At 47.1% G+C, this 26,533-nt stretch overlaps 1 protein-coding gene across 1 annotated transcript in view; it reads left to right on the plus strand.

The window, feature by feature from the left end:
• Window positions 1-21,083, plus strand: part of PKP1 (plakophilin 1) — a gene marked incomplete at both ends in the record, with an annotated part of 41,155 nt that extends 20,072 nt beyond the window's left edge. Inside the window, 10 exons of the mRNA XM_080358269.1 lie at window positions 6,081-6,225; window positions 8,279-8,486; window positions 9,129-9,306; window positions 11,493-11,607; window positions 13,001-13,156; window positions 13,260-13,436; window positions 15,312-15,465; window positions 15,968-16,154; window positions 19,314-19,398; window positions 21,012-21,083. Coding sequence (XP_080214395.1) covers window positions 6,081-6,225; window positions 8,279-8,486; window positions 9,129-9,306; window positions 11,493-11,607; window positions 13,001-13,156; window positions 13,260-13,436; window positions 15,312-15,465; window positions 15,968-16,154; window positions 19,314-19,398; window positions 21,012-21,083 — 1,477 coding nt within the window. The remainder of the gene's footprint in view (window positions 1-6,080; window positions 6,226-8,278; window positions 8,487-9,128; window positions 9,307-11,492; window positions 11,608-13,000; window positions 13,157-13,259; window positions 13,437-15,311; window positions 15,466-15,967; window positions 16,155-19,313; window positions 19,399-21,011) is intronic.
• Between the last annotated feature and the right edge of the window lie 5,450 nt (window positions 21,084-26,533).

Consider the following 26,533-nt stretch of genomic DNA (forward strand, 5'->3'; position numbering starts at 1 on the left):
GAAGTTAGTCCCAGGTAGGCTCTGTCTAAAGCAAGCCTGGCTCTGCACGGTGCTCGTTGGTCCTGCTTTGGAAAGGTCACTAGAAGAATAATGGGATTTTGTGGAGGGAAGGAGAGCGGCTGTTGCGAGAGGAATGCTCTTGGGCACTGGGTGCCCTTGGGTTAGGGAGTGGCTCCGTTTATCCACTCGCTGGCTTGGGGCATGGCTCACCTGGCAGAACTGGTTCTGATGGGGAAACGTCAAGGCTCGGAGCTGTGGTTGGCCCAGCTGGGGCTGTGTCCCCTGAGCAGGTCTGATTTGGCTGGGACACACCCCCGGCTCCGCGTGAACCCCCTGCAGAGCTGGGTTAGTTCAGAGAGCAGTTGCTACAAGCGCTTCTGCTCTTGGCTCAAAGGAGATGAGGTTGACAGTGCTTGTCCTTATGGTTTTGGAAATATACTAAGAATTTGTCCTCTTTGAAAAAACTACTCATTTGGAAGGCCATTATCCCTGAGAATAACTGGCAGGTTGCTGGTAGCCTTGGTCTGGAGTGTGGATTTGTTGGGCAGGGGCCTTCAGAGATGGGTTAGGACCATATCTGGGCTCTCTTTGATGGGTAGGGCTGTTTCTCGGTGGAGGATCCTGCACTTGGAAAGCTCCATCTTCATTTGGGTAGCACTGGCAGAGGTTTGCTTGTAGGCATCCCATGATTAACCTCTGCAGGAAGAAGGCTTAGCTGGATAATAGCATTTGAGGCTCTGCTCTTCCTATTCTAGTAGTTCTTCAGGTAGAGTTTTTGCCTTTGTAACAAGGATAATTTTGTGTTCAATTTTCACGCTACAAATCTCCTGTGTAGGTGGCCAAGTTGTCTGCAGGTTAAGAAACCATCTCTGTGAGCAAGGAAAGGGTTAGATGGCTTCCACGCTTTCGGAGGTGACCCAGTGGGGTGGCTCCCGTTGCTGTGAGGGTGGTTACAGAGGGACCTGGGACCTGCTGGGTCTGTCTGTGACACAAAGATGCCCTGAAATGCGGTAACTGTGGACAGTGTCAGTGCTGGTTCAGGAGTGGTGCTTCCCTGGTGTCCTTTGTTATGGATCTGATCTCCTTGGATGGTGTGAGATAAAAAAGGGGTCACTGGACATTTCAGGTAGCGAGAGTGGTGTGGAGATATCAAAATATTGAGTATGCAAGAACTGTCAAACTATCCGTACTGAACAGTCCCTCTGCGTTTGGTCATGAAGTCATTTAATTTCTGGGATTTTTCTTGATTGTGTGATTGCTTCCGTTTATTGAACTGGCTTTGGCTATGTGAGAACTATCTCTTCAATAATGATCTCCCAGAAGAGTCCTTCCTCTTACAGAAGCAACTCTAGTTGATGAAAGCACCTTTCCTCCAGCTGCCCGCTGAGTGGTTTAACATCTAAATGTTGTTATGGGAAAAACCATTCTATGTTTCTATGATAAACTAAACTATGATGTAGGGTTTTACTCACCCCATAGTATTGGTTCTGGTGATTAAATCCGAGTTTTGCACTGTTTGTTCAGATCAGGAGGTTAAACAGTACTGACTTGCTTTGAGAAATCTCCTGAAATATTAATGTATTCTCTTCCACCATCCCTGTTGCTATTATCCTGCCTCAGTGGGCAGAGAGGGACCTTCTGATGTCCCTTCCAGACACACTTCTCTATAACCACTCAGGGGCTTAAGCCTTTGTAAGCATCATGTCATCTCTGGAACAACATTTCCAAGCTCAGTTTATATCTGTCCTGGGCTCAGAAGCTCATGGGTTGTTCTGATGGCTCCTGCCTGCAGTTCTCAAGGAGCAACACTCACATTTTGCCACAATACAGCTCTCTGGAGTGACCTCTTCTACCTGATGGAGATGGATGGAGTCCTCTTGGTGTCCAGGGCTCCCTCTTCTCCCTGAAACCCTTCTCCTTTTTGGGCTCTCGTGACATCCCACAGACCTGCAAACCAGCAGCAACAGTGGGTTCACAGCTGGTGAAGACTGTGCAGATTTGCCTGACTTTAACCATTCTCTCCAATGGGTGGTACTCGCAACATGCTCCGAGTGACAGTGTGTCACCTTGAGCTAGCCAGCTTTGGGCTAAATAACAAGTTGCAGTTCAACCCGGTCAGGAAAAAAGTCTCTACATCCTTCCTGGTCATCAGGTAGCGACAAGGAGAAGCGGTGATAAAGGATGTGATGTTTAATGCATCCTAGGAGATTTGAGTCTGTCCTTCTCCAGCTGGAAGCTGAGGTTCAGGGAAACTGTGGCTCCCACCGGTTGGCATTGGATGAGTTGTGCTTGCAGACGTGTTGCATGTGGAGCTTCAGAGCCCACCTGCACACAGGACTGACAGCCCAGGGCTGGGACAGATTGTGATCCACGGGGGTTGTGACTCTGCAATAGTTTGTGCAGGACTCAGCTGGTTACATGTGCATCACTTCTCCAGGAGATGCCCACCCCTGCTATTCACACGGAGATGCAGCCAGAAGCCAGTGGAGCTGAAATTTGAGGGAAATCAGTGAGTTACCCCTTAACAAAATCAGTGTCTCTTGATTGGCTTCAGGGGAAACCCTGGTGTCTGAGCTGGAGACATCACTGAGAGGCCAGACCGATCTCACCCCTTGCGAAGCACTCAGGGTATTCTCGTTTGTGAAGATGAAGAGGTGAGCTGGGGTGTCTGCAGACGTTCCCCACCTTGAGGGTTGGTGATATAGATCAGGAGCCATTAGCGGACACCTACAGCATGTGTTGTCATCTGTAATACCGCAGGCACCTTCGGCATCGTTTGAAGATGTGGATGCATTTCCCTTTGGTGTTCTCTGCACACGGGAGAAAGAGCCTAAAACACCCAATTAGAGATTGTGTGAAAGCAAGTGTCTCTCAAGGCACCTGGAAATACATAATATTTTGGTGCTACTCTGTTAAAGGCCTTGAATACCCTGGCTGGCAGCTGCAGAGGAGGCATTAAAGGCTGGGACAACCCTTTGCATTTTCCATGTGCTCATATTTGTCTATGGTGATGCTCACTTGGCCCCAGCCGAGCTGCAGCAGCCTCTGTGAGCATTGGCTGAAGCTCAGGGGCAGCAAGTGTGTGTCCTGTAACCATTCAGTCCCAGGCAAGAGCTCAGTCTTTCTGGAAGAACTATAAACAGTGAAAATATAGGCAAGTTATTAAAAGAGTCAGAAAAATACTGAGGGTGTTTTCTGATAGATCTCCTCTCTTTTGGCCTAAACCAAAGATCAGCATGAAAACGTAAGTTCTTCAATGAAAGCAGAGCCACATCTGAACATAGACACCGTCATTTTGTTTTGTTCTTATTTGGGATAAATGATCAGTGTCATCTTCCTCAGTATCTACTGACAAAGCGAAGCCTGAGGGGAAGCTCCAGCTGAGCTTTCAATGGCACCAAAACCTTGGTGGACTGTCCCATGGGTGGATATGGCTGCTTGGCATGAAGTCAGCTATTGGCTTTGCTCAGGTGTTGCCTGACTTGGGCTGGGATGTGCTAGACGCTCTGTTTTGAGTGTCTTCACTCTGATTTTGTTAATGAACAATGCAATTTGTTAGAGTTGGCTGGCTTCCTCCTCTCCTGGAACTCGTAGCCCTAAACCAGGATGGAGACTTAGATCTGATTAAGACAAACCAATCCGCTAATGGAAACTGAACCAAAGACATTAGTATCAAAGGAGGGAATTTGCCTTTCTGTGATACTGATCCTCGTATTTGTTTCCCTTCCACACCTGAATCTGATCATCTAATTTGTCTCCTGTTGAATCATTTCTAATTGAGGTCTCTCCCTATTCTGATTGCTTCTTTCTTGTGGAAGAAGAACAATCTTTGGAGCTCTTCCTACCAGGCACATTGGCCCAGGTTGGAGATGGCCACAGTCCAAGAATTCGTCTTGGAGCAGCTTGTTGTTCTCGTAGTGTAGATCTGGTTAGAAACATCCCCGAGTGGCTGATGAACAATCTCCATTAGCATGGGCTTTGCTAGGGTGATTATATTCTCAGCTAGGGGAAATCACTGCTGGTGCTACTCATGCTGGACCCATCAGTGTCTCAGCTCTATTATGTGTCTCAGGAGCATGAAAAGGACTTAAAGAATATCACAGCATCCTGGATCCAAACCAGAGATTTCTAAGGCTCCATAATTTTTAGGTTAAACTTTGTCTTTCCAGTTTTTCCTTCCCTTGCTGTGAGTGTAATGGAAGCTTCTTGGAGCCAAATGTTGATAGAAGTTCAAACTGATGAAAAATCAAATGATGAACTGATGTTTCATTGTTAGTGTAGAAATTAAAGTGAAATGAGGTTCATCTAACCTTAGACATCGAATGCTCAAGGTCCAATCCAAGGCTGTTGTCTGTCATTCCTGAACACCAACAGGTATCTCCAGAGGGCAGGTCATCTTGTCTTAGGAAAAATGTCTAAGGCACCAAGGCAAATTGTTCTTTGGAAGCACCTATTTCTCTCCATTGACTACACAAGTCCTTAAATGAGTAATTTAAACTGTGTCCAACTCTGTACCAGTGATGGCAAGGGAGACAAAACAGTCTGTCATGCTGTCTTCCCTTGTCACAGCAGAATAGTCGACCTTTGATATAAAATTTGCTATGGAATTGTGGATATGTTTCTCTGGCCTGTTCTGAAAGTGAACCTTTGGTGCTTAAGGACAAAATAGTTCATCTTATTGCAAACTGATGGCGGTGGTGACACCTGCGTGCCCTTTCTAGGCCTTTATTCTTAGATTGCTTTGACACAATCAAAATGAGCCTTCCTAGAAGAAGCCAATCCCTCATAGTAATATTTAATACCTAAAATGTGCTAAGTTCATTTAAAGAACTTATTGCAAACACTGTTTTGTTAGTCTGTTGGATTGTATGAAGGCGATCAGCCCCTCTGCGCTGTCATTAGTATGAGATGGAGCAAGAGCTGGTACACAAATCAATGTGGCTCAGACAGGAACTGGTCTCCCCATCCCCAGGTAAAACTCCCCATCACTCTCAACAAGGACCTGAACAGGGAACAACATCCATTGGGCACAATAATATTTCATCCCCTGTCAAGAAAACCTTTCCCATTTGTATCCCATCACTGCTGCAATAGTAATAACCAAGCAGGAGCTGAGGCTTTGGCTTGTCTCAGTCCTCAACTTTTCCTGGTCATTTACCATGATGCAAATTGAAGCAGACACTGCTGCTGTGCACTGAAGGTGCAAGGATGCTAAAGGGACATAATAGCTTTTATTAGACTGCCTTATAGAAATGGAAACACAGAGAAGCTTGGCAGTTCAGAGCCCCTTCATCAGTCTGAAAGTTTGTACAGCTTTCTGCTTTTATCTGGTTGAAAAATCACAGATGATGCTAAATAAGCACAACCCAAAGAGCACGGGACCTTCGTATTTCTAAACAAGGGGACAAATCTTCAGGTGTTTACGTTCTTCCCAAGGTTTCCGTCCTGCTCCAGGCCAGAGGTATCCATGGCTTTTCTCCGGAGTTTGTAGGCACATTCTTTACCTAGAACAGGGGATGATGACAGTGACCAACTTTTATGAAGAGCGTGGAGCCCAATGTAAACATACCCTGGGAGCAGGATGTCTCAATGCTATTATTAGTATTTCATAAGCTCAATGTAGACCATCAGCTGCTCTCACATTTTTGCTTCCACCACATCTCACATCAAAGGATCACATGCTGCGGGTAGAGCATCTGCCTGCTTTAGATTGTCCTAATAACCTGATGGATGTTTTCACTCTTGTCCACTGATTCTTTTATGTGAGGAGCAGTGAATACTGGTTCTCTGTTCCTTAATCCTTCCACCTCAAACACAATTAGACATCTAGCACCTCAACCAAGCTTTCATTTGCTGTCTCCTTTTTTCTGGATAGGCTGGATCCATAACTTTTCAGGCTTAGAGTCCTCCACTGTATCTTTTCCACTTTTATGATCTCTTTTTTTTGAGACAGGGATGCACCAGGTGTTTTATATGGCAATGTGATAATATTTTACGTTTTGCATTTGGTTCCTTCCTAATAATTCCCAGTACTGATGCAGCTGAGCACTCAACCAATGTTGTGTTTCTCTTTAACACAGAATATGTGGCGATGAGATAGATGGCGGTACAATGACCATCCAAAAAGCGATACAACTCCTGTGCTCCTCCGATGACAAATACCAGGCCATGGGTGCTTACTACCTCCAGCACACCTGCTTCCAGGACGAGTCTGCCAAGCAAGAGGTGAGCAAACCCCTTCGGAGCTCTGCTACCACACACCAGATGCATGAAACTCAGCACCAAGGATCCACAGGTCCCCTTGACTTTCACAGTGGAGTCTCATACCTCATTAGTCACACTCAGGAATTAATGAAGTAGGTTTTTTGGCTGTGAGTGGCCACTTTCAACGGCAGTCAGGCCAAGATTTTAGCACAGGAGAATAGTTGCCATGCAGTAGGAGGGACTGTGGCCACATTATCACTCTAAGCTGCTGTGACACAGGTTGAAGGGTTTTGGTGACACAGGTTGAAGGGTTTTGGTGACACAGGAGCAGCTCCAGATGCTGTGTCCTCTTCTGCATGCAATTGTACCCATTTTCAAGTGAATATTTTGTTATCTCGGGGCTGCAGCATCAGAGCCACACAAAATTGCCCTGAATCTCACTGCGATCTTCATTGTGTATCGTTCAGTGACGTTTCAGCCTTTTTCAGCCATTTCAGCCACCTGAGCCAGTGGGTTAATTAGTGATCATGTACAAAGATATCTGATCAAGCAGACGGCCTTCTTACAGGACACCTTATTTTTCTTACTCTCTGATTGTGAAATTGATGCCAAGATGCAGCAGAGGAGGCAGTCTCAAGGATGGATGTCCCATAGCAAGACTGTCACAATCATTTATCCCCATCCTGGCACATTTGCAGTCATGCAAACATGGGTTTCTCCAGATGCCATCCCTACAGAGGTGACTTTCCATTTCCTGGCACAATCGCCATAGAATTGTCCTGAGTTGGAAGGGACACACAAGGATCATCGAGTCCAATTCCTATCCCTGCACAGGACAACCCTAAAATTCACACCATGTGAATTATGGAGCTTCATACCTCATTAGTCACACTTGGGAATTAATTAAGTAGTTTTTTCAACTATTAGTGGCCACTTTCTCTCAACAACAGTCAGGCCGAGATTTTAACACAGGGTTATAGTTGCCATGCAGTAGAAGAGACTGTGGCCACATTATCACCGTGAGCTACTGTGACACAGATTGAAGGGTTTTGGTGACAGGGGAGCAGCTCCAGGTGTTGTGTCCCCTTCCGTGTACAATTGTACCCAGTTCCACATGTGAGCAGCAGAACTGGACACGCTGGCGCAGTGTGGGGATGCACCGCTGTGCCCCCGCTGTGGCCGAACCCAGTGCAGGTCCCCCAGCCCACATTACAGTCACTAATTGTGGGGTGGCCACACCCTTCGTTACCGTTGAAAACACTCTCTGTGCCTGGCCTGGCCCAGAAAGATGTGTCAGAGCAGGTATGTGAGTCATCCCAGCACACGTTTGTTTGCTTTCCTTTCTAAAAGGTGCTCATTGGTTTTGAATGGTCAGCAAATCTGGGTTGGTCTGTGCCAGGAGGGGCTCCAGGTGGGCTTTTGTCCCCTGGATGACATCCCCCAGCAGGACCCCCATCATTTTGGAGAGCTCGGCTGGAGGAATTTGCCTTCCACCCCCCCGGAATGTGTGCGGTGTCCTGCGGGTCGGGGTGCACCCCCCTTCCCGATGCTGCCCCTGCTGAGTTGTGAGCACAGCCCAGGGCAGCTCCTGGCTGAGCTCCAGGCTGTTTACATCATGCCATGACCAACCCTCTAAGCTCAGCCTGTGATTTACAGGAGGCAGATAAATTACCACATCATGTCATTATATGCCTATAATGGCCTCTGTGTATAGACAGGGCAACATTCTCACCTGATGCAGACTGATGGAGGTAGGTGAAAGTTTGTGGGAGCAAGCACGTTTACATCAGAAAAAGGTTCAGTCCACGGCCATTACTCATAGACATCTGCCTCTAGATGTCTTCTACTTCAAGCTCCAACCTCAAGGTCAAAACCTTTGTGCTCATGACCTCTGATCTGATCCAGATATCCCTTCTGCAAGCTCCAGCCATCCTTTACTGCCAGGTCTGCTTTTCCAGCTCTCCTGAGAACGTGCCGTGTTGACTCCTTTACGTTGCCATGGCAGTTCTAGCTGCCCCTGTCCCGGGGATGCTCTGCACACCATGCTAACGGCAGCACGTCTCTCCTGCTGCAGGTCTATCGGCTGGGGGGAATTGCCAAGCTCGTTGAGCTGCTCCGCAGCACAAACCAGAACGTACAGCGGGCGGCGGCTGGAGCCCTGCGGAATCTGGTCTTCAAGAATCCAACCAACAAGATAGAAACCCGGCGGCAGAATGGGATAAGGGAGTGCGTGAGCCTCCTACGGAGGACAGGGAACACCGAGATTCAGAAGCAACTGACAGGTACACAGCAGATGCTCATTCCCAAGCAAGGACCATGCTCCTCCTTGCCTGTGGTCTGTGTTGCTCCAGCACAAAAAGAACCAGAAACCACGGTGCTGCCTTACCACAAAGAGTATGTTTTATGCTCCTGTAAGCAACCTAAAACAGAAGGCAGAGGAGGTCCTGGCCCTTTGATGGCCCCTAAGGGTTCTTCACATCATTGGGCAAACACCTGCCCCAGGTTTCCCCCCAGAGCCGTGGTCACCCTGCCATTCCCATGCCTTCCTGCACCCCTGCTCCTCATGCTGTTCCCAGGGTTGACCGATGGCACTGGGGATCCCAGTATTGTTGGGCAGGTTCTCTCACTGGTGTCTCACCTTTTCTTGAAGGATTGATGGGAGTTTGTTGGTACAGGTCACCCTATGCTGTGATAAAGTTCTTGACGAGACCCCTGCAGAGATTCCTTCCTTCTGTAACGTAATGGCAATAAACAGCAAATCTGGGAGGAGGGAGGATGCTTTGATGCCCACCTCCACACGATACCCACAGGAATGGACAGCATGAGGTTTAAGGCAACCTCTGCACCCTTAGTTCAAAGAGGGATGGAGCAAAGGACTTTGTTGCTGGAATTCACTCTGACCTTGTCTCCCATCTCCTCCCTAGGACTGCTTTGGAACCTCTCCTCCACCGATGAATTAAAAGAAGAGTTGATACAGGAGGCCCTCCCCGTCTTGACAGACTGTGTTATCATCCCTTTCTCTGGCTGGTCTGATGGCAGCTGCAATAGGACAAGAGAAATTATTGACCCAGAAGTATTCTTCAATGCTACAGGATGTCTGAGGTGAGTCATCAAGCAGAGACTTACTGTAGCTTGTGTCCGTGGGCAAAAGCTGAAGCTGTCTAACAATAATCTAAAGTTGCTTTGCCATGGGACAGCTGCAATATTGAGACCTGACGGTGTTCAGCTCAGACTAAGAAACTCGATGCTTTTTGCCCCTAGATTTTCGAGGCTTCCAGAGAAAATTGTGGTTGCTAGAAAACAAACTGGTTTGACTTTTAGGTGCCAAAAAGGCAGAGTACTCTGTGTGGGGAAAACAAGCATTTTCACCCTGATTTTACTAACTCTTTTAGTACAGAGCAGTCCCATTGCCCTGGAGTTTTCCTGGCTCATTTCATCAGGTGGGTGAGCGACAAAACAGGAGGCGCAGATTGAGCCCAGAGTAGTTTATTTATTTATCTATTTATTTATTACGAGCCCTTTTGTAGAGGATCTTCGCCCTGACTTGCTGTTTCACCTACCGCCCTCCTCCACTTGGACGCGAGCTCCTCGTCTCACTGGGAACAAGTAGGGGGGGGAAAATACCCTGTATAATTAGGTACTTTCATCAACTGCAGCTCTCCCCGAGGGAGCAGAGCGCCAACCACACCCCGACCAGACATGCAGCTGGTAGGAGCTGTATCTGCTTATGAAACGAAATGGGTGAACACGGTGGGGGCCTTTGGAGACGTGATACTATCATCTTCTGCGGCTGGGAACCGTGGCTGGAATACAGCGGGCACTGTTCCCTTCCCCGCCTTGGGAGGCACCTTCCCCGCGCAGTCGCATGTTGGGATACGTGGTGGATGTCGCAGATGAGGTTCTCCACACTTAAGACCATCTCAACCTGCTGATGCCACAAAATATCCCATTAAAATGAAGAAAAGAGTATGATGGTAGCTTGTAAAATAGGGTTTAACGCAAGGCAGGCTCTGTCTCCTTCGACATACCCTGTTCCCCCAAAAATAAGCCCTAGCATAATTTTTCAGGAATTTTGAGGATGCTTAAAATATAAACCCTACTCCAAAAATAAGCCCTAGTTACAGTTGACAAAAAAAGACAATTTAAATAGTGTCCAGGCAGCTATGCAAGTAAAAAAGGAAGCATCTTCTGGAGCAAAAGTTGTATAAGACCCTGTCTTATTTTCGGGGAAACAGGGCATTACAGTCTGTGGCAGAAATATCCAACACCCCCAGTGACAATGGCTGGATGTGGGTCAGCGAGGGTGCTCCAGAGCCTGTGGGGAACAGGACTAGGGAGCAAACCGAGTAAGGAAATATAGGGGTTGGGTCTGCAGCCCCTGCTCCAGGATTGCTCTGACTCACTGTCCTGCCACATCACGGTGCAGAGATGAGAACAGCCTTGGGTTCGCCCTGGGCTCCAGCCATTGCTGCTCAAGCATTTCTGGATTGCAGATGAATTCATGGTAATGAGGAGGCTGCAAATCACAGCAAACATCAAATCCAGTTCTGGAATGCCTGGAGTGAATATCTCACAACGACTGCCAACGTCTCTTTGTTTTTCATTTGCAAGCTACAAGGCAATAAAACAGGGAAGAAAAAGAAGAAGAAGAAAAATAAAAGAACCACAAAAAAAACCCAAACAAAACAACAAAACAACAAAAAACATTTCCTGTTAGTGGAAAAACGCCCCTGTCGTGGCAGCAAGCAGTGCTCAGGAGTACATTACAACACTGCAAACTGCTCAGTCCCTCTGGTTGCAGCGATCGCTGCCCCGCAGCATCTCTGCCCCCGTTTCCCACGCAAATATTGCTGTTGACTCTCTGTAGCTCCGTGCTTACAACCACAGACTTTCACAGTAACCCCAGACGGCCTTCGCTCAGTCTCCTCTTTGGAAACACCTCCAAGGAGGTGATGGGTTGGTGTAACGTCACATGCATGGCCCCTAAGACAGAAAATCTCTGATAGTTACTCTCACTAGGAGGATGTCTTCTGTGCACAGCTCTTCAATAGGACATTTTCCTAGATTAAATCAGTCCTAAAGCACAACAAGCATGCTATGCACCCTTGCAGTCCCACAGAAGGCCTCCAAAATGAGAGCAGTACCCCAGCCTTGCTGAACCTTCAAAAAATATCCTTAAATTCAGCTACAGACATAGCCAGAACAGAGCCCGCAGAGATTACTAAGTGAGCCTGACTAATCCTCTCTCCTCATTCTCTCCTGTCATGCTTTGCGATGTCTTTCTTCAGAAACCTGAGTTCTGCAGACATGGGGCGCCAGACCATGAGGAATTACCCTGGTTTGATCGATTCGGTCATGACTTACGCCCAGAACTGCGTGGCTTCTAACCGACCTGATGATAAGGTACCAGATGCTCACCCTGAGCTGTTTGCTAGAGTTCAACCCCGTAAGTCATAATTGCAGCTTTGGGAATATCTCAAAATCCCTTTCACACAAACACAAGAGGGGACTGTGCTCTTTGTGGCTGCTCTTTCCTCCCACATCCCAGTGTGATCTGCCATAGAACTGCAAGTCCTCTGTGCTCTGGGCCTGAAGTAGAGGTGGGGTTTACAGTTCCCCTTTACCAAACACAGAGACACAACAAAATATTTTGGCTCCTGAGCCCCAATTTCCCTTCCCTTCCCTTCCCTTCCCTTCCCTTCCCTTCCCTTCCCTTCCCTTCCCTTCCCTTCCCTTCCCTTCCCTTCCCTTCCCTTCCCTTCCCTTCCCTTCCCTTCCCTTCCCTTCCCTTCCCTTCCCTTCCCTTCCCTTCCCTTCCCTTCCCTTCCCTTCCCTCCCCTCCCCTCCCCTCCCCTCCCCTCCCCTCCCCTCCCCTCCCCTCCCCTCCCCTCCCCTCCCCTCCCCTCCCCTCCATCTTGGGACCTTTCCAGCATCTTCCATCACTTGCTCTTCCCACCACCACATCTCTTCATCCAGCAGGACCCAGACTGGCATCACATTCAGCAAGAAGCCAGGACCTGGCATCTGTTTGTCAGTCCCCTAACTGTGACCGTCACTGCTATATGTGTTAGAAATGGCCATTACCTTGGGCAAAACAGTGTTTAGAGCCACATCTTCAGGAGTTCATACCAGCCAGATGCCCTGAAGTCCTCAGTGCCCAGCAAAGTACAAAGATTATTGCAAATGAACTGAGGATTGAGCCAATCCTCTTTTGGGGACGGCTTTTGCAAGAAGACAGGTTTCAGCAGCACATACCGAACGCAGCTCTTTGGAAATGTAACCACATGTTTTGGTGTTGGTTACGGGTATCAAGTGAAAATTCTCCCTCACTCTTGATATTGAGTGTTCCAGGTAAAGGAGGCTTAAAGGCCTGATCTTGGTGAAAAAATGTCCCTTAATCTGTAGCTGTGACTTGGACAAAATCATTGGGAGTTGACTGAGGCAAGAGGAAGACTTTCAAGATTTGGCATTTCATGGTGGGCAGTTTGATATAACCACCTTCTGCCCCCACATTCTATTTTCCTCTTTACCTTGTCTGGGTAGTGGGACCTTCCAAGGTTCACTGAGTCAGTTGGGTCACTGAGATCCACAGGGTAGCATTTGGGCTGTGTGGCCTTCATCCTTCTGCTTTCCCATCCATTGCTCTCTTAAGCAGGGTCAGGAACTTACATACTATAACAGCTAGAAAAAGCTAATTATGGCATGGTAGATGTCCTCTCTGTAGCTATAGCAGGTGCTGCTCCATATTTTTCTGCCTAATGTGTTGCTTGCTTTCTTCTTCTGGGGGTGATTTCAGTCTGTGGAGAACTGCATCTGCATCCTGCACAACCTCTCCTACCGCCTGGATGCCGAAGTTCCCAACAGATACACCCAGCTCAACCACATGGCCCGGAGCGTTTACATGGACAAAACTCTCACAGGCTGCTTCAACAGCAGGAGCGGTAAAATGGAGGTAAGATGTGCTGCAAAGGGCTTGGAAATGGTGTTGTAGCCCCCAGGCAGGGGCTATAAGCAAAGAGCAGGATCTGAACTCCAAGTTTCTTGTCTCTTTGTAGAATGACGAGTACGGTGTCCCCCTTCCCGAGGAGGATTTTAAACCCAAGGGACCCAGCTGGCTCTACCACTCAGATGCCATCCGCACCTACCTGTCCCTGATGGATCAGAGCAAGAAAGATGCCACCCTGGAAGCTTGTGCTGGAGCTCTGCAGAACCTCACTGCAAGCAGAGGGCTGGTAAGTGCTTCTGTCTGCACACACCCAGCACTTCACAGCAGTGAGAAAGGAAAATGTCCTCTGCAAACCTCAAAGCACTATTGCAAGGCTTTCCACAGTGGATCCTCCAGCTGAGGTATCTATTAATGCCAAAATAGGGTCTCATGGGGGCTATAATCAGCATCCCAGGGGTCTGTCCCAGATTTAGACACTATACAGGGTTGGTCGTGCCACCAGCATCTACTGGCATTGTAGCCCTCCACGCAGGACACCAGCGAGGATGTGCCCAGATGTGCACATATGGACAGATGTCATGAAAGGAGAGAGAAAGGATGTGCGTGCTCCACCACCTGTGTGTGTTTTCTAAGTGGGAGGTGGCTCTAATAACAGGGTGGGTTGTGCTGTGGATTGTGGCTTGTCCTCACATCAGAGCCGCTTGTAAAATAGCTCTGACAGATGTCCTAATCCGTCGGTATGGAGGTGACATGGGCTGCGTGACGCCATGGGTATTGCAGGAGACAGGGCACGGCGAGGGCCACGTCACACCAGCAGCTCTGCTGTGCCCGTCACCACCATGGACTTGTCCTCGCAGGCTGCCTTCAAATGGACAAACCTCGACTTGTCTGTTTGTGTCGAACTTCATCAATTCCTATTTGAATAAGATGGCTAGGGAGATAAAGAGATAATTATTTCATACGTAGGAAAGGTGTGTCACGTGTGTGAAGTGTTCCACCCAGAAACACGGGGTGACTCACGAGAGGAGCCTTCGCTGCTAGGACAGCATTAACCAGAGAGCTTTTGTTACAGGTCTTTCAATGAGAAATGCTTTGGGACCCCTCCTCCTGTTTTATTTTTCAGTTTAACTAGCCAGTGGCACTAATGAGGTGGAGAGAGGCTGTGGCAGGATGGGGAAAGCTGGTCAGAGCAATGGGGCTGGAGCTACGTGGAAGAGAAAAGGCTTTCAGCAATCAAGATCATTACACAAGAATGGCTTTTGGACAGGGGGAAAGCAAACAAACAAACAAAAACCAGCTCTGACAGTGCTGAAGCAACTTATTTCAGCCTCCTGGAAGGGAATGGTTGGAATTTGTTTGGGTGTGCAGGTGTGGCTTCTCTTTTCAAGGGTCTTATTCCAGCTTGGTTTGCTTGAAGGAAAGGGAAAAAGAGGACAAGCTTCCGAAGCTTCCTAGAACCCTTGAGCTTATAGAGGAGAACTCTGAATCTCTTCTCCCACTGAGCTTTACCCACCCTAGTCCTGCTGGTGTGAGTCTGTAATGTGGTACATGTGCCTTCTGGAGGCAAATGGGGTCTCAGCCCACTGCAAGAGGGTTCCCACCATCCCCATGTCACTGTTGATGGACACGTGTCACTGGTGGTGTGACAACCTCCAGCGACGTTTCTGGTGTGGCAGTAGCTGAGAAGTTCAGTTTTAACTCTATCGATAAGAGGGCAATTTGTTAAGGGTATGTGCTTCAGCGTCCATGAACACCCACCTGCATTGGCTGCGTCCTGATATCTTCTAGATTTACATAAGCAAGCAGATCAGGATTGGCGATGAATGCTTTTGGTCTTCAGCTTGTACTTTAAGGGTATCATTAGCTGTTCTTATTCCTTGTGGCCTGGCAGCAAGCTGCAAGAGCATTCGATGAGGGCAATGTGGACATTGAGGTAAAACTTCTCCAATTTACTGGAATATCACAGAGTATGAGAGGCTGATATTGCAAATGCCTGTGGAGAAGAGGGGTAAAGGACAAAATAAGTGGGATTGTGATGGCAGAAGAAGGTATTATAATATAAAGATACTTATTTTCTAGTCTAGCCATGTTTGCCATACATCACTCCAGTTGTGCCCTCTCAGCATTAGAAGTCATGGGACATCTCTGTTCTGTCTCCCAGATGTCCAACGCAATGAGCCAATTGATTGGTTTGAAGGAGAAGGGGTTGCCTCGCATCGCACGGCTCCTCCAGTCCAACAGCTCCGATGTTGTCCGGTCTGGGGCTTCTTTGCTGAGCAACATGTCCCGGCATCCTGTTCTGCACAAAACCATGGGTAAGTAGTTTCCCCCACAGTAGATTTCAGAAGAGTTCCTGGTTTCTAACTCTCTTATATCACCCACCTCGCTTTGTAAACCCCATAACAGGACTTAACCAAGCTCTGAAATGGGGCAAAGCAGAGTCATTTTCTTCTGCACAATTACAGGTGATATCTGCAAGCTTAATTAATGAGACGTGCTGCCTCAAAGTCTCTAAAGTATGTAGTATGCTTTATAGATACTGACAAATCTGCAGGATCATGAGAATGATAGTGTTTGGGGAAATGAGTTGGACTTGACTACCCATGACCAATATCATTGCCCTTCCAGAAGCCTGCAGCACCAATTTTGGCTCTGGAAATCAAGTAATGACTATTATGTCATTACTGTCCAACGTTATTAGTGCCTCCTTCTGGAGAGAACACTGCATTCTTGCATTGGATAGTGCTAACACAAATAGTATCATTCACTTGTGGTCGGTCGTATTTAAATGTTGATTGGAACATTCCACCTCTTTAGCTCACCAGGTGCTCCCAGATGTATCACGTCTCCTGTCATTCCAGTCTGGAAATACCAACAGCTACAGCGAGATCATGACATCAGCTTGTTACACTCTGAGGAACCTCATCATGTCCAACCCACACCTGGGAAAGTCTTACTTGACAAGCAACATGCTAAATAATGTAGTGAGCCTGTGCCGAAATGGGTGAGTTTGGGGCAGAAAGCTCGTGCAAAGATGTTTTTGAGCCCATTCGCTCTCTGCAAAGCCAGATTAACCCCTAGAGCCTTCCCAACACCCTTCAGAGCCATAGGAAAGCATTGTTCTTTCCCTGTCCTTGTACATTGAGAGACTCAAAACAGAATCCAGCATGTTGGTAGACACAAATCCTCAGCACTGTTTTCTTGGGAGCAGGCATGAGCCATCGTGGTGAGATTTGTGAAAGGGCCTCAGGAAATTTGCTGGCTGAATTTTAAGAGATTCTAAAAAGAACAGAAAGACCAACATCTTAAACCCTGTTAAAAATTCCAGCCCTTCAAAGCGGGGATGTCAGAGCGCAGCTGGACTCCCTGGCACCTGCATTTCCCACCCACAGCTCCCTGCACACCTCATGATGAAGGTCAGGTCTGAGATTCAAGCACCACTGATATCACGGGATTGTGCTTAGTTTTAATATTCAGATTCATTCATCTTTCTGTTGGAATAGCCGCCTCAAGTGGCAAAGACACAGCTTTGATGAAGCGCAAACACACATATATATATATCTATTTATTTGTAGGTACCCCTCTTGGTCTACTCACATGTAATTTACAACTGAGCAATCCCAACGTATATCACCACCTTTTCTTTTAGGACTTGATTTGAGCTTTGGTGGTAGGAAACCTGTCCGTACTCCCTACAGCCCTGTGCAAAAGCTTCTCACCCTTTGCCAAACCAGATGTTCATTTCTGGCCAAACTGGTGTCAAACTTAGGTGGTCTTTGACCATGTATTCTCCTTCCTAGACTTTCACCTCTCCTACCCTCTGTCTTTGTTTTAAAATACCTTATACAAGCAACCTGCAGTGTTCTACTATGAAAAGATATTCACATGCCTTCTCCATCATCCTTTGATAAACCCTTTACAACCTACCACTTGTTTCATGGTAGCAGAGACTCTCGGTCATTAGATGTGGCCTCCTTGGTTAGTTTGGACCTTGGCCAACAAAAATCAGTCAGCTTGCTGCTTTTATGTGCTTCCACTCTACAATAAGCCTGATTAACATGAAACCCCGCCCTCTTCTAACTCTTCATTGTTTTGAATGGCGTTAACTTCTGCCTGAAGTCCCGCTTTGGATCCCTCCGACCCGTCGTCAGCTCATTTGCTACTTCAGCAAAGTGTTGCATAACTGGGGTTGTGCGTATCTTAATTATCGTGACTGCTTTGTGTGATGAGCTTTGTTTGCAATGACTCACTAAACTGCAAGGAGTTACTAAGCTCTGGAGATGTCTTCAGTGTGTTCCTCCTGTCTTCATCATGAATTCCTTCTGAGAAACTCCCCGCTTCTTGCCATGTCCAAAACTGGAATTGTACGTTTTCATCCATTATTCATTTCTGTTCCCAAGATTTTTATGCTGTTCAGTTCTTATGAAAAAATTACAACAAATCACACCCAGGACTAATCTTACTTATCCAAGCTATATCATTTCAGACTGTTCCCATATAGCTGATGTGAAGGAGATCTCCCATCTAGTGAATTGGACACCTGCTCATTCACAAGTTAGCGAACTTTTGCCACTTCCCTGTATAGCCTGTGAAGACAAATATGAGACTTTAAGTTGAGATTTGTCCTGCTCTACATCTTAAAGAGCCTCACCCAGCAGATCCAACACCCCTCTTGGGGCTGGACACAGACCCTGTGTTCCCCACGCTGATGTTGGTGTTGAGTGGAACATTCCACCCCTTTAGCTCACCAGCAGAAACAGGGAACAGAGGAGGTCTCAGTGGTGATCGCATCCCCATGGAGAACACCATGTCCTGTTGAGCCTTGTTAGTATTTTGGAGAGTGTTTTCTGTTGATCTGCCTCAGTTTCCCTGCGGACACACTTCCCTCACCCCCAGCACCGCTGTTGGTTTGGTTTGTTTGGTTCCTCCCTGGCACATGCTGCTTCTGCCACAAAACAAATGGTTTTTACCTAGTAATTTCTTTTAAAACTGGCCCCTCATTGCATTTGAAGCTGTAAATCATTAGTTTAATATGCTTGAACGATTCTGTATTGATGTTTCAGAAGGAGCTTCCAGGTTACAGACAAGCTATGGATCTTCTCCTTTCTTCTCAAATGCCAACCAGCCCTCTTCAAAGCTGAGATTGCTTTGTCTGGGTGTTTCTTGCAGCTGGATTCTGGATGAAAGGCAGCAACGGTTCAGCAGTTTATCTGATAGCTGTGGTTTCTTCTCCTTCCTGGAGCATCCCAATTAAACGATTGGCTCTGTCTCCTACATATACCCTCATCTACGACACAGGCGTCATAGTGATGATGGTGCTTCTTCACTCTTTATTATTTTTACTCTAAGTTGCCAAAATATTGAATATTACATTTCTTTTTTAATACTCAATACCATCCTTCCACACTCAGAGTATGGTGCTCGCAGGCCCCAGGTGGTTCCTGGTGACCACCGTCTCATTTCCCATGATCTGATGAGGTCTGTTTTGAGGACAGGATGATTTGTGAAGCTGTATCATACAGGGAGGGTCCTGAGCCTGGTTTCACACCAATCCCTCACTCCGAGACAGACTGGGGCCGTCACAGTAAACTCAGATCAGGAGTCTCCCACAGGCAGGACCAGGTCCAGCAGATCAGGAACAGCGATAAGAACCAGCAAGAAGGTTTATATCTAGGTTGTCATATGAAATGTTCCAAAATTATAAAAGGTACTGCTATGACTCACGGTTTCGGAGCTGTTACGTGAGCAAGTATCTATTAACTTGTGCTGAGTAAGGACTTCTGAGATGTTGTTGTTACGAATGCTCTCGTCTCCTCCGTCCTCACCAGCGGCACAGAGCCCGTTCGTCTGCTGTCCCTGCGGGCTCCAAAGAAGGGTTGGCACCTTCTCTCTCCCTCTCCCAAATTTCACACTCCAGAAACAAACCTTCAGCTCACTTTTTCCACTCAAATCCTCCCCAATTTTTCATTTGTCCGGTTCCGGTCCCAGCGGTTGTCATCACATCACATCGCTGAGAGAGCAAGGATAGTTTTATTGACAGCTGTCTGTCAAGCCTAGCCAGCCTCCCAGCTAGGATGGGCTTATCTAAAAGCTGTCAGTAAAGCACGTGGGCTGCTGCTCTGTGGCTTGTCGTCATTCACCAGGGCTGCTTTCATCTTCCCAGCTCCTGTCCAAAAGCGGCTGAAGCCGCTCGCCTCCTCCTGACAGATCTTTGGTCCAACAGGGAGCTCCAGAGCGTGCTCAAGCAGGTAAGGAAAACGCTTCTGCTTTTTGGCTGATAAGAACAACCCTGGTCATATAGAATCATAGAATGGTTTGGGTTGGAAGGGACTGTAAAGTTCATCTTGTTCCAACCCCTCTGCCATGGGCAGGGACGCCTTCCAGTAGACCAGGTTGCCCAAGGCCTCGTCCAACCCGGTGTTGGCAGACTGATGTCTGTGGAAAAAAGCCAGCAATGGGAAACTAAAACAACAAAAACAACAACTAAACTTAAATATTTCAAAGTGTTTTTTGAATGTGAGTTCATCCGCATTGTGGCTTTTCCTCAAGACAACGAACCCGTTCTCTTTGTTTGGCTCCTTGTATGACCAAGAATGTGTCTCTGGCTTTCTCCCGCTGGCTCCTCGCTGGGCGTCGGGGCCCCAGCAGTTCGTCTCGCTGGCTGAAGTCGGTGAGTTTGCAAGGGCTGTGATTCAGCAGCGAGTACGGGCAGCGGCTGGGAGGAGCCTGGGGCGCTGGGAGGACCACGATGCTCTCAGCACCCTACTAAATCCAAGCCAGAGACAGCGAGTCGCAACCAGAGCTACGGGACTGATCTTAGGGACTAAGTGGATCACGGCGTGTCCTTCGGGCAGTTTGCACCCTGGGGATGGTGCCAGCTCTTCTGTGATGCTCTTGGGTCCAAGCTGCCGTGCCACAGCATTGCTCCGTGCTGGGAATGGACCAGGGCGTTCCAAACTAGCTTGGGAGATCCCTTCCCTGCAGTCCGTTGTGCACGATCAGCATGTCCCAACAGCTCTCTGGCAATGCTCCTCCTCTCCTCCCTCCCCACACTTTATTCTGTGTCCATAACCCTGCCCTGTGGTTACAACACCCCTACAGTCAGAGTAATCTTTTAAACCAAGAAGAGGAGGATTTAGGATTTGTTTTGCTCTCTGCAACAGAAACTGCAAAAATGCCAAGCCAGATGGGGCCCCGAGCCAGCTCCCAGCTCCCAGTGGCTCCCTTTGAACCAAATGGGTTTTCCCAACTCCGCAGCAGCAGCACCTGCAGAGAGTAAAGGGCCAGATTAAAGAGAAGGAGCACCATCCACAAAGAGCACTACCCCAGGGGCAGGAAGGTAGAGAAGGACCTAAATATAATTCTCATATTTACAGTTAGGGACTTTCTCCGTAGGATCCCGTGTAGCTTGCGCCAAGCTCTGCTCAGGAGCCTGTGCCAGCTCATTTTGATGTGACTGAGTCACTCCTGTGTTCACGCAGATGTTCATTACATAGGCACACATCAGACGAGCAGGATGGGAGTCTGTGAGGATCTATGCATCATGCATACCTCTTTGCCACTTTTCCAGGGTGAGGAATAAGGTTAAATAATATTCGGTGAAGTAAAGGTGTCCTCAGGTAAGGCTGGAGAAGTCCAGCGCTTAGTGGATAAAGACAACACAAAGAAGATTGAATCCATTAGTAAGGTTCACATATGGAAGGCGCACAGAGGGAGGATGGAGGATGCTGTTGGAGAACACAAAGCACACTTTTTAGGTGGAGAACAGTGGGGCGGGAGACTCTGTCGCACAACAGCAGGCAGCTATCAGTTTTGAAACCAATATGCGCTCACTGCACTCTATATACATCTGCCTTTGCAGCAAGGATTTGATAAGAACATGATGGGATCTTTAGCTGGAACAACCTTCAGGACCCTCTCCTCCAGATTTTAGGAGCCTCTCCAGGGACGTTCAGGCTGCAGGTGAGAACGGGCCCCTCGCCGTGGGGAGCGGGTGGGATGGGGACAAAGGGACGATGCCCGAGCCCCATGAGCTCTTTGCTGTTTTAATCTCCCTTCCCTCAAGTGGGCTTGTGAGATTTTCATCACCAATCTTATCAGCCCAAACTGCAAAGCATTTCTTTTGGTGCAAAGTCGCACAGTCCCTGGGTTTCATGCAGATGTTGCCCGTAGGACACAGCTGTGCATTTTGGAAATGCCCAGTGTGGGTGACATGGGACAGGCAGAGCACCTGGACTTGGCTGCACCTCACATCTTCCTTAATTACTTTGCAAGTGATAACTGATTAATTGCATTTTGCCAGATCCTCTCAGGTGGGGCTTTTCACAGGAATCTCTCTGAGAGCACTTTCTTTGCTGAATTTGGAATAATTTTATCCAGATAGTGTCCATAACATGCAATTCATTCCAGCACATCCTATGGCATCAACCATCACCCTTAGGGATATTTTGAGCACTTGATAACCTGTAAACCTCACGTCAAAATATGGAACTATGTGCTGACATTTGAGAAATACCAATAGATTAATCACAGGTAGAATTTTCAGGGCATTGCTATGAAATTCGTATTGAATCTGTTACGCACTTTTGATTCATAATTCCCACCGAAGGGCAAAACTCTAAGCGGTTTTGCACTTTTCAAGTATCAGATGTCTCTGTGATGGGGACGGAGATTATCCAGGATGAATTATTTGCTCCCTTCCCCACCGTGCTCTTTGTGATCAAACTGAGCACAGCCCTGATGTCAGACAAAATGGTGCAAAAGCCAATTTCTTCCTTCTGCTCAAATAGAGATTTTACTTCTTGCTCTGCTGGGATGTTCCAGTGGGACTCAGAGAGGGTGGGGGAAAAACTATGGGCAGTACAGAAACGGGGTACAGGACAAAAGATTGAAAGTTGGTTTTGAGTGTAATGAAAAGGTTTCTTGAATGCTTTAATTGTCTGGGGGTTTTGGTTTGTCTCTGTTTTTCTCCATTTCAGAATCTGGAATTGCTTCACGTCCAGGAAGACAACTGTTTCCCAATTACTTAGGATTTTAAAGACGTAGAGTGTTTCTGAGTTTAACTCAACTGTAAAGCCAAATGACATACGGATTTCATGTGGATGACACTGATATTTTTAAGCATTTTCTTCTTTTTAGCGGGGAGAAGGGACTTTTATTGAGGTTATACTTTCTTGATGTCGATATTTGTTGGTTTTGCAAAGAGTGTGTCTGTGTAACTATGTATGTGCCGCTGTGTATGTGTGCGTGCAGGCAACATACACACGCACACGTGGTAAGTAGGATCTTCCTACAGGCTTAGTCCCCTGTCTTCACCGAAAGCCGACGCGAGTTGTGCAGTTTAACCCCCTTGCAGAGTTTTGTCCGATTCCACCTTATTCATGCACCAAATACCATGACACCAAAAACCTCGTTTTACCCACAAGTATACAAAATTGCCCATTTTAGGTTGAGTTCCCCTCCCTGCATATGGCCATTATAAATAGATGCACACAACAATACTCTTCTTTAAAAAGGCTGATTATTCCTAACGTTTATCAACATGAGCTTCTTTTCTGCTTATGAATCTCTCTCCAATGAGCACTTACAATTACTAGTATTTTCTTTCCTGCCACTTCTTTATCTCAAGAAGCAAAATGACACCTGCAAATTCTCTCCTGGGTTTCAGTAGCCCTTATCTGAAGCTGTATGTGAGGGGACAATCACAACACATCTGCAGAGCATGAATATCCCTGGGTCCCGAACCACTTTGAGCACCAGAACGACTCGATCTCCTGACTGTACCTGGACAAATGTGGCACTTGAGAAGCTGGAGACAGGCAAAGTGGGTTTTGCTCTCGTTCATTTTTGCCCTGGGATCACCGGCTGCCACACAGGACTGGAAGAAAGTGAGGGATGTGGGCTTTTTAATCACACTTTGTTTATATTGATCAATGTCAAGAATTAGTATTGATATGCAAAGGAATGGAAGCACTTGTGTGGAGTCGGGTCTGGGAGAATTTCATTTCTCAGTGGTTTCAATAACATGATGCTAAGGGGACTACTGGGCTCATTTTAGAGTGACTCACTCCTTATGACAGTAACGGTGTGATGAACAAGGCTAATCTCCCTCTGTCCAGAAGGAAAACATCCTCTAACCGCAACCCAGATCCCCAGGGAAAGGCCCGGCTGAGGATGCATTTGCTGCCTCTCCCATATACATGGTTATTGCTTCTTCAAGCTGTGCAGGGGCACAGGACCCTGTTGTGCAAATATCAGGAGGTGCTTGGTAAGGACAAATCATGGAGCCGAGTCTAGAAAGGGAAAAACAATCTCATTTCTTTTGTGTTGATGCAAATCACCGGGTCTCCACTTACATCACAGGACTGGGGTGATTTGTGGCTCCGAAAGAGCCGTCTGTGAAGTTCAGATTTGCTCTGGCACAGCTCTAGAGCTAAGAAACGCTCATTCGTCCCCCGTTTAGACCATGGGGCGCACGTGTCCGCAGAGGGAGCTCATTCCCCAGCTGGTTTTAATCCTGGACTACAAAGGGCGGCTTAATCTTGAGCACTTGGACAAGCAGCTATCTGTTCGCTTTCACCCACGTTCAAGTCGAGAGCTTTCCGCGCAGAGCTCCCAGCCAAATGAGAGAGGGAAAAAACCATGATAATAATAATAATAAAAAGGCACCTTTGAAGTGGAGAGTAGAACCAGGAGGAGCCGGTAGGACGGTTTCAGGAGGGTTTAAAGAGCAGCGCGGGAGCCGCGGCCCGCGGGCACGTCCTGGCCGTACCTGCCAGCCCTCCCCTGGCTGGATGCACATTCTCACATGCGCCGTTCAAGATGTTTTCGGCCGGACCCAGGACTCTGGATGTGCCAAATGGCTGCAGTATCCACAGAAAGTATCGTTGCTGCAGTTTCGGTGCAAAAATTTTGTCACATGCCGTTTTCTGTTCGGATTTGTTCCTGTGATTGCGTGTTTGACAGATCCTGGGAGCTCATGGTTTTTCTCTGTAAAACTAATTGGGGAAACCTGACTACAAAATGTAATGATGGAATATTTAGGAAATTCATTCTAATTGGCTCTTATTTAGGCTTTGTTTGAAAATACTTCTGCTGCGTTCACCAGTAATGTGATTTACTGGATGACTATACAAGGCACAAAGACCTGTAGCTATGTGATCATCGTCTCCCAATTAAATTTACAAGCACTGGAGGTTTCATTAGTAAGTATTAGACTCAAAGAGACTTTGGTGTTGGTAAATACTTTTCTCACATAAATTTTATAAAGCGCAGCGAAATTGTTTTTCCAAAGCTAACAAAATGATAAAAATAAAATATCTCCATCCTCAGAGATCTTCAAAGTATGAGTGGGCACAGCCCTGAGCGATCTCTGCCTTTGACGTTATCCCTGCTTTGAGCTGGTTCATTCCAATCAGATTTATTTGTATCATGCTGTATGTTATTGCTTTCATACCTCTCCATAGCGCTAACTCAAGAGAGCAGCGGGAACTGGGGCCGCTCTGCCATCCCAGGGCTGACCTGCAGCTGTTTCTTCCCCAGGAAATCCTCTGATGCTCAGCTCTGTTTTCCTCTCAGTCTCTCTTAAAATCTGGATTACAGACTCTACCCAAGTCACCGAATTAATGCCCAGTTGTGAGAAGGGAAAGGAAAATCCGACTGATCAGAGTAACTGGTGTTGCTCATCACCAGCAATTTCGCGAGCTCGATGAGGTTCCCTCCGTCATAAATGATGCTGTTTTCACCTCCAATACATTTTTTTCCTTCATTCTAGGGAGGTGTTGCTTCTTAAATGCACATTTTTAACTGTGACATCCTCTTCGATGAGCTGTTTCTTGCTTCTTTAAGAGCCAAGGTGGGGTGTACCCCGATGATACAGGCAAGGGCAGGTCTACAGAACATAGTTGGTACCCTGGGTCGTAGTGATGGAGAATTACTGAGGAGGGAAGGACCACAGCCAGCAGCACCGTTCGCTCTGCCGGCAGCAGAAATAACAGCAGTTGGGGCCCGATTTGTGCGCAGGACACACAAATATGTAAATAAATACCATACTCGTTTGTCCTGGGTTTAGCAGAGCTTTTCGGTCTATTTTCTCACCAATGCTTCGTTTGTTTTGTGTATGTACAATCCAACCCCCCCCAGCATTTCAGAAGCCTCATGGACGAGTAGAAGGCAGTAGGCAGTTTGATTCCTCTCTGAGCACACACCAGGTTGAGACCAACATAGCCTACCAGTCCATAGCTATACAGTGTATTCTGTAAGATATAGGTATGTGAGAATAATATATCAGAGTTTTGTTTTGGCTGTACTGTATGTATTTGCTTCATTGGAAAAGCTGAAATCAATAAAAATTGCTGGAATTTCTTCAAGCTTCCTGGTTTGGATGGTTTTATTTTGCTCGTCTTGCCACAGTGTTAGGAAAGTGTTTGAAAGGTTTGTTAATCAGGCTTTTGCTGATCTAGATGTTGATGTTATGTAAGATTTGAGGCCAGACCTTCTGTGCTAATCAGGACCAAATTTAAGGCCGCGTCTGCTTTGGGGATTTCCCAACCTGCTCCATGAAGTCGTTGTCGACAGCATCTAAGAATTTGGTCTCTGCATCACATCCTGCAGTAGCTTAAGCGCGGACTACATGGGGACAGCTGACATGCAAGGTGCACAGATGACTCTGTAGTGAGTACTGGAGAGCACCGTGGTGTATAAACACTGGTGGCAGCCTTACAAAGAAATACAGAAGCAGCATCCTCTTGATCTCCTCCAGAAGAAGGTTCTTCAAAGAAGAAACCTGGCAAAGGGGAATGTGATCTCAGCTGTGAGGTGAGCTTGTTTCGTTTATTCAAGGCCAGGCTGAGCAATAATCCTTAGCAGTGACAAGCATCTTATGAAAAGAGGATCCACAGCCTATCAGACCAGCTTGGCACAGCCTGTGATTCCATGCATGGGAAAAGGGCATCACCCCCTTCCACACTGCTCAGAAATCCTTTCCAGGAGCACCCTGCTGCCCTGCTGAGATTTTTGAGGTGTTGGCAAGCACTGAAGGATTAAACACAAAGGCAAAGTGCCCAAACCCAGACATCTTAACCAGTTTTGGGTGGGCCCTATACAGCAGCACTTCAAAACCTAAATTGCATTGGCAACTGTGATCATTCCTTAAGCTGTTTTCAGTCCACAGTGCAGCAGGCATATTTGCCATTGGTTTTGAATGTAGTTCCTAAGTAATTATCTTGTAAAAGTTCATTTAGGGGCAGTGTATCCAGAAGTCCTCAGGAGGATTAAGTGTTGATATCACATACATACTGGTGATGTCCATTCTGCAGCTTCTTCAGGCACAAATCACATCTGAAGGCACATCTAAGAAAGGTCATATAAATTATAGGATAGATG

The sequence above is a fragment of the Nesoenas mayeri genome, assembly GCF_963082525.1.
Source record: "Nesoenas mayeri genome assembly, chromosome: 23".
NCBI classification, from domain to species: Eukaryota; Metazoa; Chordata; class Aves; order Columbiformes; family Columbidae; genus Nesoenas; species Nesoenas mayeri.